Raw genomic sequence first — 16,794 nt, forward strand, 5'->3', positions numbered from 1 at the left:
TTATTCGGCAGCAATGCAGCAAGCGGCGATTGGACTCAGTTATCCAGATGCCTGTGTAGTTGTCAAAATTCGTTATAACATTCACCAGAGTAATCCTGCTCTGTAGACGAAGCGTTTGTGCATGATCTCAGCGCAAATGGTTTCTTCATTGTTTACATCAAAGCCACAAACATTCGGTTACTACTTGTATGATTTCCAGCGCCTCTGCTGACAAATTCTGGTCACAAACTTCCCACGTGCGCCTTAGAAAAGTGTCCCGGAAAACAGCACAAACTGCGGAAAGGACTGGTGTCGCTGCGCTCCTGTGCGCACGGCGGACTCAGACAGCCCCTCTTCCAGTTGGCCAGCCTGTGGAACTCGGCTACCACACAGCAACGTACCAGTGACCCTGCCAGCGGCAGTTTAACGGGCTGAGGTATGTCAACTCTCATGTAAGCGCTCCGATGACGCCCACAGTCGAGGGATGAAAAGTCAGTATTCGCGATCTTGCCCTTCTTTTTTGATGACGTCTGCTGTATAGTGTTTCTCTAGGGAGGAGTTTCAGGAAAATGTTGTGTAGAAATTTTACTAGGGAGATACGGTTGATTTACATGTTAGAGGGAGTTTGAGAAATGTTTGATTCGTTCACGTTCTTAAAAAATGTTACTTCCGTTACTAACAAGAAATCCCAGTTTATGGGGTGGAAGGAAGGGAGCACAATTCGAATGGGGAGACATGAATAATAATGAGACAGTTTTCTGGAGTTGGATATACATATATTCAAAGATTTTAGAGAGATTATGTTAAAACTTCAGTAAATTAGTTTTGTAACCGCAGTAATATCCCACTTTTTTTTTTTTATTATGGATAGCACTGACTTTTCCCTCACTCCTAGACTAGCTTACCAATATTAAATAGCTGTTACGAGGCACAACTAGGATGAAAACATCCTAACGGTTACATTAACATTAACAAATACTTTTAGGCTTGTCTTATTAATACAGTTAATGGTGTAACTTTCGGCATATTTAAAGTAGTGCTACCTAGAGTCCTTATCGAGTATGTATAAGTGACAAAACATTTTCATAAATTATTGTCTCATTATAACCAGAAAAGTCCTCTTAGTTATCAATATAGTCTCAAAATAATGAAACATTCTTCTAATTATGACATGATAATGAAAAGCTTTAATTTGTCAAATTTATGGAGTTATGAAGGACTCTCCCAAAAATACCTTGAGAACTCTCCACTCTCCAAGAATTTGGTTATCATGCAGAAGTATTATAAGCATGTAGAACAAAAAGTGGGGTTTAAATTATTATTTTATACATAGCTAATGAGCATACAATAAGTCAGAATAATTGTTCCCAAGTGAATTTTCAGCTAACATCATCTTTGGAGGAAGAGAAAAATGAGCATGGCTGAAGTGGTTGACGTCCTTTAGAAAGAGCTGCAAAGGTCTGCCCAGGCACTGATTTAGCAGGATTTTGCAATATTTTACAAGTAGCCAATCCATTTGGAAAAACTGTAAAACTTTGGTACTTTCAGAATTAAAAATTCAAATGAACTCATTAAAACATTTATCTATATTAGGGCTATCCAACTCTCCTCCTGTGGATTTACCACCATGCAGAGGTTAATTTCATCAATAATATTCAGATGCTGGAAGTAATTAATTAACCAAATAAACCCAAGGCAGCTCCAGGCAAGCCTTGTTTAATGGACAGCCATGCACTTTTCAATCCTGATATCTTAAACGTTTGGAAATTTCTGAAGTCTCTTGTTTGTTTGTTTGTTTGTTGGTTACCACGCCTGCACACACCTGCGCCGGGTTAGTGTTTTGTCTGTGTATTTAAACCCATGTCAAAGTCTGCAGTTTGTCAGTCATTGTTTAAGTTCACATTGTTCATGGTGTTCATGTTAATCATAGTCGTATTCATGTTCACTGTTTGTGTGCATGCCATTGTTGTTATCGTTTTATGTTAATAAATGTATGTTCATGCCACGGGAGTCTGTGTGTCCTGCTCCTTGCCCTGTGGCACTCGGGCAGTATTACATATATATCTGTAATTGTTATAAGTTAAACTGCATGATTTTATTTAGTTACTCATTTCACTTCAGTGCATTAGTTAATTAATTTAGTTCATTATTTCCTTTTGACCAAAACATCTTGAGCCTACAGTAAATAAATCTGTAGTTTCACATTGGTTTTAATGTTGATATTCTTATTAGTTTATATTTATTTTAACCTGGTTTTAACATATCCCCTATGGAGGCCATGAAGACCCATCATGTTGTAAATGCAGATTGCATGTTTAAGGATGGGTGTAAGGTGATCTCTCATCTTTTTGTGTGCTAGTACACTGGCTGCTTGTGACAGAGACAATCACTTTTGAAGGTTAAATGGGTGCTCTGGCTGGGCACTGGCCAGTGAGCTGGCTCTTTGGTGTGGTGGGCATATGTTTTATCACTTATTGGACATGGGTTTGAGACTCAGGTATAGTTGGTGCTTTCAGACTTCATTACACATGATGTCAGAAGTGGTATGGTAGCAAGGACATTAGGAGCATGCCCTAGGGTGATGAACCCACCCCTGTGGATGATATGATGGAGACAGTAACTTAGGAAGGTTAATGGATTCTCTGGCTCTTTGGTGTGGTGGTCAGGGCACATGTTTTCCACCTGTTGGATCTGGGATTGAGACCTATGTATGGTTGTTGCCTTCAGTCTTTGTTACACTGCTGAATTTGACCCTCTGCAGGCTCGAGGTGGTATTCTTAAGGAGACCTGTGAGCAGTGCATTACAGTTATCCAGATGTGAAGATACAAATACATCAAATAGTTTTTCACTGTCAGTTGCTGTGAGTATACTCCTGACATTGGTTGTGTTATGAAGATGAAAGAATGCTGTCTTGGAGATATTACTAACATGCCGTTTAAAGTCCAGGTCATAATCAAATGTAATACATATGTTTTTTTTATATAGTTTTAGGCCTTAACTGATAGGGACTCCATATAATTCACTGCATCAGTACAATCATGACCATTCATTTTTGTCATCATTGCAGGAAATTATGATCCACCCAAGACTTGATATCTTTTGGACAACTGAAAATCAGGTCAGTGGAAAGCTGGGGGTCAGTGTCTAGTAACATATACAATTGTGTGTCATCTGCATACTGGCCAGTATTATATGTATTGATGGCAAATGGAAGCATATAGAGATTAAAGAATGCTGGCACTAAAATTGAACCCTAGGGGACACCACAGGATAGTGGATGGCATTTAGAAGTACTTTCACCAAGTGTGACAAAGTACTCATAGTTGGTTAGATATGACTGAAACCAGTTCAATGCAATACAAATTAGGCCAGCTGAATCTCTCAGGTGGTTTAACTCTATCAAATACAACAATGAGATCAAAATAACTAATATAGACTAGTTACCAGCATCACAACTTAATCTAAGATCATTCAGAACTTTTCTGTGCTGTGGTAAATTTTAAAGCCAGACTGAAAGGTCACATTTAATTCATTACTATGTAAATATTCTTGAAGAGAGACAACCTTCTCAATAATCTTTCATAGAAATGGGATGTTAAGAGTATTGGTCTATTGAGGTTAGTGGGGTCTGATAACTGCTGTTTTTAGACTTTGCAGGTAAATTCCTTGTATAAGTGACAGATTTATAGTGTGCTGAAGGTGTGTATAATGAATTTTGGGGATATGGTGTCTAAAGGACAGTTAGTAGTATTTAATAATGAGTTCACTTTTGTAAGAGTTTTGGTGTCGATCTCTAAAAATTCACATAAGGTGCATTCTGGTGTGCAATGACCTAGAAAGTTAATGGGGGGCTTTTGACCTTGTATAATGCTATTCCTAATAGAAGAGATTTTACTATCAAAGAATTCAGCGAATTCATTACATTTGTCATTTGAAAGTTCTAATGAAGTGTGGGTAGAGTGGGTAACCAGCTTGACAATTGTAGTAAACAGAAATTTAGTATAATTTTGGTGGCTGTCAATTGGGCTAGCAAAGAAGACTGCCCTTGCATTTCTGGTCTGCGCATTGAGTTTGGTTTGGAGCGTTATAAAAATTTCTAGGTGGACAGTTACTCTAGTTTATCTCTAAAAACCCGTATCACACTAAGCAGATTATTGCTTCACGGCTAACTACTTTGTGTCTACTTACCTAACTAGTAATAGACTACATGCCTCTTTTAGGTTGGCCCAGTAAAAAACAGAAAAATATCCCTTAACCTCCTGAGAAGTGGCAGATACAATGCCATATATTTCAGGTAGGCTGCTTAAGCAAAATGTTTACAATAAAAGCAAGAAATAATATTTTTATTCAACTAAAAATGTACCCTAGCATTCCAGGGATCAGCAAAATGGGCAACAAGAGCTATAATTAAAATGTTTAAAAAATAATAATTTTAAATGGAAAACATGAATTCTCTCTTCTTACTGTACCTAACACAGTTCATTTATATTCATTGTAGATATTAAAAGACATGCAGTACAGGTATTACTGCCACTACTGTGCATCATTGGTGCATGGGTGCAGTAAACTTGAAGGGATGTAAATTTCTGACCTCAAAATAATTTTATCCTATTGCTATTCTTTAGGAAACTATTCAATGACCTTTTTTTTTTTTTTTTAAATGGCACAAAGAACAGAAGTGTTCAGATTAACATATACAAATATTGTGTACAAATAACACAATAACCTCAATAAATAATTTTCTTGTAATTCTTGATGTTTTATTTTTATTTTTTGTCTTTTTCCTTTTTCCTATTTTTTCATTTTTGATTGTTTTTCACTCATGTTACTCATGTTACAAACTAATGTTACTTGGGAGTGCTATATAAACCATATGCATTTTGTATTGTGTTACTGTTGCATAGGAACAAATTATTTGGCAAAAGGAATTGCCAATATTAAAACATATTTAACACTATGATTTTGGCTTTTTTTTCTTTATATTGTTTCAGTCGTGATGTTATTTGTGATAGCACATTCCCTCTCGAATTCTATTGCTTAATTAGCACAGCTGTGGTATACACATTATACAGCACAGCTGTGGCAAACACCTTGGTGTAAATGACAACTAGTATCTTTTTTTCACCCTGTAATGCAGCTGGCCCGAGTGCTGCAGGACGTGGGGCTGGACGCACAGACTTCCTCGTTAGTGTGAGACATTTGTTAACATAAAATGCATAATACTTAAACGGCACTCGACAGTGACTAATGTTAGTGTGTACTTCCTTACACATTTAAACATTAAATGAAGTACGCATTAACATTAATGGTGCTCACACACACAGAGACATTACTGGCTACAGGCTTTTTACACTAGCGACTCGCAAGACTTATGTAGGGACAATGACCAACAAAGGGAGCATACAAGGACAGGGGTTTAAATAGACACACTGAGACTTAACACCAAACCCTTTGTGGTTACAAAACAGATAAACACAGTACATATGTGGCTCCCCTACACGCAGCGGGCCGTACCACGTGACTTATGGGGGCGGAGCAGTCCATGACGCCACCCATCCATATTTTTCCCTTCATGTCACCTCTGGGGCTCAGTAAAGGCTCAGTAAAAAGTACTTTAGACTACACATTTAAATGGCTTACACTCTGCAAATTACATTCTTTAACTAGATTTGCATTTCCTGAAGGAAATATACAGTACTTGCAAAGATCTCAAAGTAGGTGATTGCTACACTGCTACTAGTAGTTGCTGTGGCATTCTAGGTGGTTGCTGTACTTTTGTTAAGCAGTTGCTAAGTGGTTTCCATGCTCTTGCAAGGTGGTTGCTATAGCATCCAAGATGGTTGTTATGTAGCTGCTGGGTGGTTGTCAAGTGGATGCTATGGTCTTGCTAAATGGTTGCTATGGCATTCTATGTGGCTGCTATGGTCTTGCTACATGGTTACTATAGTATCTCAGGTGGTTGCTATGTTCTTTGCTAGGTGGTTGTTAAGTGGCTGCTATGTTACCAATTGTTTGCTAACTGGTTGCTGTGGTATCCCATTTTGATACTAGGTTGGTGCTAAGTGGTTGCTATAGTGTTTCAGATGGTTGCTATAATCTTGCTAGGTGGTTGCTAATAATGTTTATAGTGAATACTAAAGAGCAAGGAGTGAATGGAAAGAAGAGAGTGGGACAGAGTAGTTCCTTCATGTGTGCTGTGAGAGAGTGGCCTATTGTGATGTCGTCAAGCGGACGTTAAAATTAATCTGAAAATTCCATCAACACATTTCTTTGGGCAAATTTCAAACTTTATACTTAACTTTAAAAGGATAGATTTGAGTGCATGACGAGACAGGTAAGTAAATCAGCACAATTTTATGTCCTAACATAGTGCTCACCACACACCAAGTTGGCCCCCTGCACGATGTAAGAGAATTAATGGAAGTTGTATTTGTTTTGCAGAGTTTTGTGGTATATGTTTATCCTGTAACTTTGACAATCAAGAGCCTGTGGTGGTACAAAAGAAAATCTTTAAAACCATCGTGTGTGTGTGTGTGTGTGTGTGTGTGTGTGTGTGTGTGTGTGTGTGTGTGTGTGTGTGTGTGTGTGTGTGTGTGTGTGTGTGTCTGTGTGTGTGTGAGAGTGTGTGAATTAATGGGTTTGATGACCTTGAACATGGAACAGACATGTGCTCTGTTACATATCCTCCCCCTTCTGGAGACAGCAGATGCAGTCTAACAACATTAAACATTTTCTAGAAGCCTCCTTACCAAGTGGAGACTACTCTTCCTCCTATGGAATGCAAGCTAGAAAGTCAACCACCTAGTTCATGGACCCAGGATGGTAGCAAGCTGTAAACTTGAAAGACTGTATGGAAAGATACCACCATGTAATCCGAGTATTGGAGTCTCATCTTTCCCAACCAATGCAGTGCCCATTGATCTGTTTCCAACAAGAAGCGTTTCCAAGAGATAGTATCTCAGGGAATTCAGTGCCCATTTAATAGCTAGACACTCTTGTTCCACAGTTAAATAATGTGTCTCCCTGGGAATCATTTTGTGATTCAGTAAAGCGTCAGGCCTATGCTCCTCCTAAACCTCCTGCAGCAAAAACACGTCTAGGCCAAAACCTGAAGCATCTGTGTGCAGGATAATTGGCCACTTAACGTCTGGGCTTAACAGCACTGGGTCTCCACAGAGTACGCCCTTAACATATTGGAAGGCCTTGCACTGTCTAAGTCACCTCATTTGGTGCCGTTGATTTGATGAACTCTGTATGGACAGAGGCTCTAACAGAAAAGGTATATATAAAGTTATTCCACCAGCCTCGAAAACCACCAGATCTCAACTTTCTCTTAGATGTTGGCAGACTGAAACTGCAGATGGCCTTGACCTCCTTTAGCTTCGCGTGGATGACCCTGTTGTCGATGACAAATCCAAGGTAACTAACCTCTTTGTGACCGCACATTTCTTGGGATTTATAATCAATCCTCCATCCTTAATCCACCCCACGATCTCTCTCAGGTGATCTTCCAAGGTCTCACTAAAGATGACAATGTTGCATAATGCTGCATAAATGCCATTGACCCTGAACAACCTATCTATCAATCTTTGGAAAGTCGCTGGCCCCCCTGCAGGTCAAAAAGCCATAACCCAAATAGATACAGCCCATAGTAGGTCCTATATGCAGTGAATTCCTTTGCTCTTTGGCTCAGTAGCACTTGCTAATATCCCTTACACCAATCCAGGAGCAAGATGCACTTTGACTTCCTCAGCCGCTCCAGCAGCTCATGGTGTGTTGGGTGGAGGTCGAGCCTAGTAAGAGCATTAATGTGTCTGAAATCAATGTAATCTGATGGTCCCAACACTCTGGGCTACACCACTCACTTGTTGATGGCTCAGTTACACCCAGTGACAGCTGTAACGTTAGGAGGCTAAGCAGGATGCGGGGACAAGTTATGTTGAACAAAAACATACGCTTATTTAAACAGAGAACAGAGACTACATAGCAATTAAGCTAGCGTAACATCAAACACCGACAACAGACAGCAGAACCATAAGGTTTATATACACACGTAAATGAAAAACAATTACAAACAGCTGTGACACATGGGGGGCGTGGCCACACGGACGAACATACCCACACAAACACACATGGAGAGACACTTGGGAGGAGAGGCCATACCGTGACAGAGCCCCTCCTCAATGGTGCTACTCTTGGCGCTCCAGCCTATCAGGCTACAGCCCCAAATCCAATGCCAAATCACGACGTCGGAGGACCGAGCAACCTGACACAGGCCAGCGCAAGCAGGACAGAGAGGGGAAGGACAGGGCCATACTATGACAACAGCATAATGTTCAATTCCTGTTTCAAGGCAGTCAGCATTCATTCAGGGATGTGATAGCTCTTCTGATGTGCAGGAGCATCCCCTTTGAGACTGATGTCATGTTGGACAAGACTTGTATATCCAGACCTCTCCTGAAACAGAGTTGAATGAAGACGTCTCTTCAACTTCTGCTGAGCTGTTTCTAGGTCAGCATATCTTAACCGATAGTGCAAAACTCAAATTTGAGTTGTGGTAAGTTCTGAAAGGGTCACAAGCCCTAGTTGAAAATGTAAACATTTTAAAACTAGCCAGCTCCTGAGTGCTGATCCTTGATGAGATTTCACAACCTCAATCGTAACATTATCCTATTTAAGCTGTCACGGTACGGCCACTCCTAGCAAACATGTCCTCATGTGTGTGTGTTCGTCAGTATGCCCCCCCCCCCCCCAATGTTCCACACCTGCTCATTGTTGTTATATTAGTCTGCATGTATAAAAGTCTAGTGTCTATGTGTTAGTGTTGTCGGTATTTGGATATGATAGCCTGTGAGCTACATTAAATGTTACGTGTATAAATAAATGTTTGTTTCTGTTTAATGCGACTTGTCCCTGCATCCTATTTAGCCTCCACATTACAGAAACACTGACCACTGAAGGATGCCTGGAACGAAAGGGAAAAATGGACGGGGCAGAAGGGATGTAAATGCCCTCCCACAGCCTTCGCAGGGAAGCCCTCTATATTCCTGGGCACACTCCTGACTCCCACAACAGGGGAGAGTGCCACTGGGGGAGTTGGGGAGTGTGGTCCAGGGGCAGACTTGGTAGAGTCGTACGCACCCATGTTGGACTACTGGGACTGGTACATTGATGTCCAGTACTCGGAGTTGGACTCCGTAGGGTCCTACTACCCCGCAGAGTGACCTTCAGTTGTGCTGGCCTTACTCCAGACTTCCACAACAGGAGAGGAGGCCACTGGATGATTTTGAGGGAGCCCTGGGTATGGTCCGGGGTTGGACTCTGCGGAGTCCTACAAACCCCAGCTGGACAACGAGGATCGGCACTCAGAGATGGACTCCGCAGGCTGCTACAACCCCTACATGGACTACCATGAGGGTTACATGGACTTTGGAGACAGAAGGGAGTGCAGCGACACCAGTCTGTGGTTGGACTTGGAGTCCGACTGTGGAGGATCCTCCAATGGAGGTGGAGGAGGTCCTCTATGAGGACCCTCCCACTGACAGTGACGTTCAGTCTGCCATCTCCAAGAAGGACGAGCCGCCGCTACCTAAGATACTGCCCAAGGCCCTGCCCAGGAGGTATCGCTTGGGTGCCAGCAAGCCTTTCCATGTGGCACATCTAGAGGTGACCTTGTCCAAGGAGGAAACTCCCTTCACTAGGACACACAGCCCCAGAATTCATGTGCCTGTACCGAAGCCTCATAGAGGAAGGAAGGAGGCGACAACAGTGCCCACCCCAGACACGGGCAGAGTAGCTGGTGCACCTGCTGAAACAGGGAAGCGAAAGTTACCACCCCCCAAATCGGTGAGGGGCGATTCCCCACATGCGGGTAGGACTTCAGCCCAGCCAACGACTGGGGGACAGCCTGGGGCTCTTGCCGGCTTACTTGGGCTCCTTAATAATCCCTTGTGTAATTTTGTACCTGTCCCTGTCACCGTTTCTGTCCCCATCATGCTGTCTGTGCCAGTTGCTTTGTCCCCCTTGGTGTCTGTGCCTGTGCCTGTCAGTGTGTCCATCCCTTTGTCTGTCATTGTCCTGGTCCCTGTCTTCCCCTCATCTGTCTTGCTTGCGCTGGCCCGTGTCGGGTCGCTCGGTCCTCTTTCCTCGCCATTTGGTGTTGGTTTCGGGGCCTCCCAAACATCCCTCCTCCTGAACATCTTGTGTGCATGAGTGTTCATCAGTGTGGCCACTCCCCCTGTGTTCCAAACCTGCTCCTCGTTGTTTCATTAGTCTGCATGTATAAAAGTCTAGCGTCTATGTGTTAGTGTTGTCGGTGTTTGGATATGATAGCCTGTGAGCTACATTGAATGTTACATGTATAAATAAACGTATTTGTTTCTGTTTAATGCGACTCGTCTCCACATCCTCCTTAGCCTTTACGTTACATGAACAGATATTGGATCTGCAGATGCAGAATGTCTGATCATTCAACCAATCAAATAAGCCTACTACACATGTTTAAATTAAAATGCACTGGCATGTCCAGTAAGATTTGTTTGATACACTTTGACTTATCATGAAAGCAATAAACCTTCAAAGCATTTAGAAAGAAAACCTACCAGCTACAAAGATGGAGAACAAAGATTTTAAATATTTTTAAAAGGTATTTTCACGTTTTGTTGTTAAGAGATGGGGGTAAGCATCATGCTGAGGTCTGCTGATGTCATCCCACGTTTACAAGCATAGAAGCAACTTGGTGTCATGGTTGGCTAGTCATCCAGCAGGAAGGACATGCCCACTCCTGCTCAGAATCACAGCACCTACTTGCCCCGCTCCCAATCACCTACCTATTAATTGTGTTCACCTGTTCCTTATTCTTTGTTCCCCACTATTTAAACCCACAGGTCCCGGGAAGATGGCACTGCACATTAGTTGACCACGGAACTGCGTTCTACTACAAAAGACACAGTGCTACTACTGTTGAGATATTACTGTTTCTTCTTTTTCGTTAGTTCTTTCCATTCCTCACTAGACATGGACAATAAAGAGCACTTACCTACAACCTAGCCTCTTGCTTTGTCTGTGCCACGTTGCCTGACTGGGCAAACCTGCTTACTGTCCAGATGGCGGCACTGGAACAGCAGAAGCAGGAGATTGGAGAAATTTGCTCTTTAGTGCAGAGTCAGGCAATGTGTAAGTCATCTTACCATGAGTCCTCAGAGTCCAGTGACCTCTCCGGCTGCTCCACCTGTCCCTGAAGGGATAAGGTGTTTGATTGCTACCCCAGAAGCTTATGGAGGAGACCTGGAAAGTTGCGAGGGGTTCATGGTGCAGTGTGTACCCCCTCTGCCGGATCACACCAAGGTGTCATTCGTGATCTCCAGACTCACCGGGAAAGCTCGTGCATGGGGAATCGCTCTAGTCGCCAATTCCTCCCCATTGATGAACAATTACCCCTGTTTCATCCATGAGCTGAAGGCCATATTCCATCATCCCCGTTAGGGGAGACTATGTTGGCAAGCCTTACTACGCTTCAGGCAGGGACCAAGGTATGCTGCGGAATACGCCATGGAGCAGCAGAATCACACTGGAACAAACCGGCTCTAGTGGATGTCTTCCTGCCGCCTCCTGCAGGAGTGAAATTGCTACCTCCATCAAGGGTCACTGCATCGGAAAGGAGCTCTATTGATGGGAAAGACTGAGGCTCCTGAGGAATCTATGCAACCGGGCGTGGCCGGGGTGCATCACAAACCAGAAGAGCAGAGGAAGCACGGTGATTTGGTTAGTTGCTTCCTGGTACTCTCGATGTGTAAACTATTGGTCAAGGTATCGCACAAGGGCTGTCTTTCTGCCACAGCACTTGTCCACTCAGGAGCAGCGGGGAACATGATGGACTTGCAAGAAAGCTGGGGATAAAGGAGATTGCCCTGCCCTCTCCTTTAAACGTGCAAGTGCTTGACGGAGAACTTTAGTCAACATTAGTTGACTACGCAGCTGCATTCGACTACGAAAGATGCAATGCTACTACTGTTGAGATATTTACTGTTTCTTCTTTTTCGTTAGTCCTTTCCGTTCCTGACTGGACATGGACAATAAAGAGCACTTACCTACAATCTCACCTCTCGCTTCCTTTGTGCCACCCATGTCACACTTGGCAACTTTTTTAGCAGAACATTTTAACAGTGACCTGTGGATTGCTTGTTTTTATCTGACATAAACATGTCATTACAAGTGAGGGGGCATAACTGATTTGAGCAAGCTAACAAAGTCAATGCCTTTAAAAAAAAAGTGAACTATGGACATGTTAGTTATGGAGATGTTAAAAACAGATAGGTCAGTGCTGAAAAGGATGATTTTTGACCATTTGGAGAAACTGCATGCAAGGTTTTGTGATTACTTTCCAGAAGAGGAGAACATGCTAGATAAGGGAGTCATTCTGGGTTGACATGGAAACCATGCCATCTGAGGAAGAAACTCAACTGGTTATCAGATGATTGTGTCTTCAAAATACGTTCACAGAGTTGAGTCTCCCTCAGTTCTGCTGCTGCATTGCAGGCAAGCATTCTGCTCTGGCTAACCTCATCAACACATATATGTGAGGCTGACTCCTCTACTCTTACCCAGCTAAAGAGCAGAAGCAGAAACATACTGTTTGAGCATAACATCCAGATAGCACTGTCATCAGTTACCCCATATTTTCACATACTTAAAAAGAGGCAGTCATAGGTTTCACATTAACAAGAAAAGACAGGCAAAAAGGTAACAAAAGAAAAAGAAAGATAAAGATTTTCAACAAAACCAAATACCAAATGCACATCAGTCGTGACACTGACATTACCTCTGCCAGCCAAGCCCCACTAACTGCTCTTTAAATGCCAAACTGTTTTTCAGACTAAACCACTCCCAGGTAAATTCCTCCTCTGCACATTTAAATATTTCAATAATTTAAAATATCTTATTATTATTAGAGTAGACATTGTAATACACACTATAACCCCAAAATAACAATCGACACTCTCCCATCCAGCAATACACTACAGAATTCCTCATATGGTGGGAAAATAGAAACTACAAATCCCATTAACCCCTTGTGGTCAGGTCCTTTAACTCTGCTGCCTGCATGACAAGAAAACAGGCAAGTAAATCAATACACATTTATATAGACCCCTTGAAAATCTGGTGTCTTGACTTTTAAACACTTTCAAAATATGTGTAGGCCTACTTATGTTAATGCTAGGGCTTAGTACATCTTTTGCTGATCTGCACAGTCAAACTGGACAATGTACTGGATTTTCAAATGTCATATGGGCCTGCTTCACTGCATTTCAAATAGACTTTGGAGAATGTGCAACATCTAGTGGTGAGAAACACGATTACTCCAGTTATTCCTCAACGACCTCTCTGTCTGTCTGTCTGGCTATCTGGAAATAACTGTATCTTTTATGACTAATAAAACTGTGATCTAGCCACCTTTTATTTTATAATCAAGTCACTCAATCTGTGTGTATTAACCACTGTAATACTTTGATAATAGTGATCCTGGAATATAATGCAATCATACAATCCGTTACCATTTTGAGTGTAATTTGAGTGTAATTCAAATATTCACAACAAAATATGGACAAAATTATACATGTTCTCCATTCACCACTGCAAAGATTAATGTAACAATAGCACATACAATTGTCAATAAGGATCGAAGCAGTGTAAAATGAAATTTGTACATTTTGCACTAATGTGATTGCTAATGACTGCAGGAGACAATATTCTGAGAGCTTTTTGAAATCATAAAGTTATCTAAACACCATAATGTCTTGAGGCTTAATGAGATCAAAAGGAATCTCATAAAAATTCTGGGTTTCTACAGACTCTTTCTGCAACTGTAAAAGTACAAAGAACATCCTTGTTCTGTTGACCTAAACATGACCTAAACTTTAGAACTAAGGGTTATAGATTAATTATCTTATAACAGTCAGTACAGAAATAAAACACACCCTCTCTCACTACTCTCACATGGGAACATTGATGATGCTAATGTGGGTATTCTTGTACAAAATATGCTGCTTTTTTAACTTCTGTATCCTTAGCTTTTGATTTGCCACTGAAATTTAGGTTTAGTTCTTCAATAGTCACTCTGAACAAAGGAACTGAAACACTGAAAATAGCAACTCTGATTATACCTGTATTGAAGATTGTCAAGAAATAAGGGACATTTGGTTTGCACTGCTGTCTCAATTTTGAAAGTCTTACTTTATAAGATGGTAAAGCTGACCCAAAAATAATGTCAAACCAGCTAAAGCATTTTCCACCAGTTAACAAAGAAAAATGAGAATAAAGTAATCTAAGCTGTAGTTAGCATGACTTCAGGTTTTTACAAGTGCTAATGGGGACTATTCTACTTTAGATAACTATATATAGAATCAATCCACAGAGCAAGCAGAGATGCAACCACTGTACACTGCGGTCTCCTTAAAACCAATAGTCTGTGTTTATTGATGACATCATATCAGTCACACTCTCTTACCACTCTGACCTAACCAATGAAGCACAATTAGAGCACCAATCAATTTTCATTTATTTGAATGTTCAGTGGTGATATGAACAGCAATAAGAGGCCAGAATAAAATGGCTGGAATGCAAATATAGGATATGAATCTTTTTTTCTATGTGTTTAACTGGTGATAACTTGTCTTATTCTCTGAAAAGTTGTGAAGTGCATGCCCCCCATGGAATCAGTGCACAAAGGGCATTACCATATGCACTTGTGGGAAGATATGGGTCATGATTACTTTAAATGATTAAATAAATCATATATTTAAAGCAAGTGTTCTTTAAAGTACATGTTTATTCTTCTAGTTTTATTTATTTTTTTAATCATTCCAAGTCATGTTTTTGAAAATCTTTTTTCTATGTTGTGCTACATTTGTAGCCTGATGGAATGAAAGTCATTAATTATGCCTAAATGGAATACATTCAGCAGAAGTACAGTTTTGAAGGAAAGAAAGTTCAATGTTAATGTCTCATGGTAGATCTTTGGCTAAGGCCTGGAAAACGTGGGCTGCAGATGATCTACAGTCTGCAAGGTATAGACTAGTTCTGTGTGAGTGGAGTGGTAACAGGGCCAGTGGTTGTAGGTTTGAACCTCTTAGAAGCCTAGTTCATTTATTAATTAGCTTATTCATTAATTTATATAGGGTGTAAGTCAATTCAGAACAAGGTGTCATTTACAGTATGGCCTTTGGGAAAAACGGTTACGAGGTAGGCTAAAATATACTGTATGTCTGTATCAAACTGAAAGTCATTCCAACCATTTAGTATTAGCAGATACAGTGTAAATCTAATGATGTCTAAAATGTTTACATGTAATATATTATAAAGGTATAGTGGTATAATAATGATAAATGTTTAAAAACGTTACATTGCACTAAATTACTAAATGGATATATTAAAACTAGTCTGCGACATAATTTGCATGTACATTAATGTTAATGCTCAACATCATGATAAAATCTGATGATAAAAGAGGATGTTAATAATTGGCTTGATTTATTTTACTGAAATCTTCTTTTCTGAACATACTGTCAGAAAAATGGCAGAATAAATAAAACAAGAAAATACTTTCACTTGACAGTTCCAACATAACCAACATAACCAACATAACCAATTACAGACTGGAATCACATCTCTTTTTCCTCTCAAAAGTTCTTGAAAGAGCAGTTTACAATCGGTTATCTCTTTTCCTCACCCAGAAGCATGGAAATTGTTCCAGTCATAGCTGGCGGGATGGTAACATGGAGAGGATCCACATCAAATCTATATAGACTCTCCACCAGTGTCCCCTAGGGCTCAGTGTTAGGCCCTTTTCTGTTATCTTTGTATACTCATTCTCTTGTTGATATAATATGTTCTCATGTCTTCAGACCTCTATAACCTGTCCAGAATGCTGCAACAGCATGACTAGTCTTCCGAAGTTCACATGCTATTCCTCTGCTGCGTTCCCTTCATTGGCTTACAGTAGCTGTCTACATCAGATTTAAAACATTGATGCTCACCTACAAAGACAAAAATGGACCAGCCCCTCCATAAATTATGTCAAAGCCCAATACCTTGAGTACCCTATACTACAGCTCAGCTTGAAACACCATGCTCCAAGTCTCATGGAAGAGAAGCATCAACACCGTTCTCTGTCCTGGCTCCCAGATGGTGGAATGAACTTCCACTGGCTGTCTGGATAGCAGAGTCCCTTCAAACGCAGATTGTAGACTTATCTATTTGTAGAATATTTAGAGTGACCTTTGATCCTGCACCTGTTGGCTAACTGAAATTCTAGCATGTATAGTTTAATAATGTTTGTTATTGAACTTGTCTGAGTTAGACCTTATACATGTTTTGCTCTTCTAGGTATCAGTACTGATCCCTGTATTTCAACGGTATTTTAGTCCAATGATATCTTGAACTCTAACTTACTGTCCTAGCTAGAATACAGTAAATGACAAAGCACTTTTGTAAGTCACTCTGGATAAGTGTCTGCCAAATGCCAAAAATGTAAAATGTAAATGTAAAATGTATTTTATCCCACCATGTTAGATTAAGCAAATGCTCATAAGTTCACCAAATAGCCACAATTGACGTACATAAGCTGTTATGTTTGTTCAAGAACACACATTCATGAGAATGGTGCATTTGCATTACAGGGAAGCGAATTGCTTGCTTCTCCATCTGCTAGGCGATTTGTGGATGTGTCACTAAAAACACAGCAAGTTTATTATTCATAACAAGTGTGTACAGAGTTGTAGGAAAGTCCTGTGTATTTATATTTGTACCTTTGTGAA

The 16,794-nt window shown here is 40.8% G+C and overlaps 1 protein-coding gene across 5 annotated transcripts; it reads left to right on the plus strand.

Annotated features, from left to right (window-relative positions):
• The first annotated feature begins 290 nt into the window (after positions 1-290).
• LOC113588192 (uncharacterized) lies at positions 291-16,141 on the plus strand. Of its 5 annotated transcripts, XM_081712355.1 has the most exons (5): positions 291-415; positions 2,741-2,840; positions 3,048-3,098; positions 7,318-7,399; positions 8,909-10,843. In XM_081712355.1, the coding sequence occupies exon 5, from the start codon at positions 9,284-9,286 to the stop codon at positions 10,190-10,192; it is 909 nt and encodes a 302-aa protein (XP_081568481.1). In that variant the 5' UTR covers positions 291-415; positions 2,741-2,840; positions 3,048-3,098; positions 7,318-7,399; positions 8,909-9,283; the 3' UTR covers positions 10,193-10,843. The 5 variants fall into 5 exon arrangements, 2 of the variants coding, with proteins under 2 accessions (XP_081568481.1, XP_081568482.1); XR_014123160.1 differs by lacking the exons at positions 7,318-7,399; positions 8,909-10,843 and adding an exon at positions 15,883-16,141; XR_004775544.2 differs by lacking the exons at positions 7,318-7,399; positions 8,909-10,843 and adding an exon at positions 10,867-11,172.
• Positions 16,142-16,794: the final 653 nt, after the last annotated feature.

Source organism: Electrophorus electricus, chromosome 4 (assembly GCF_041902795.1).
Source record: "Electrophorus electricus isolate QZ-2024a chromosome 4, ASM4190279v1, whole genome shotgun sequence".
NCBI lineage: Eukaryota > Metazoa > Chordata > Actinopteri > Gymnotiformes > Gymnotidae > Electrophorus > Electrophorus electricus.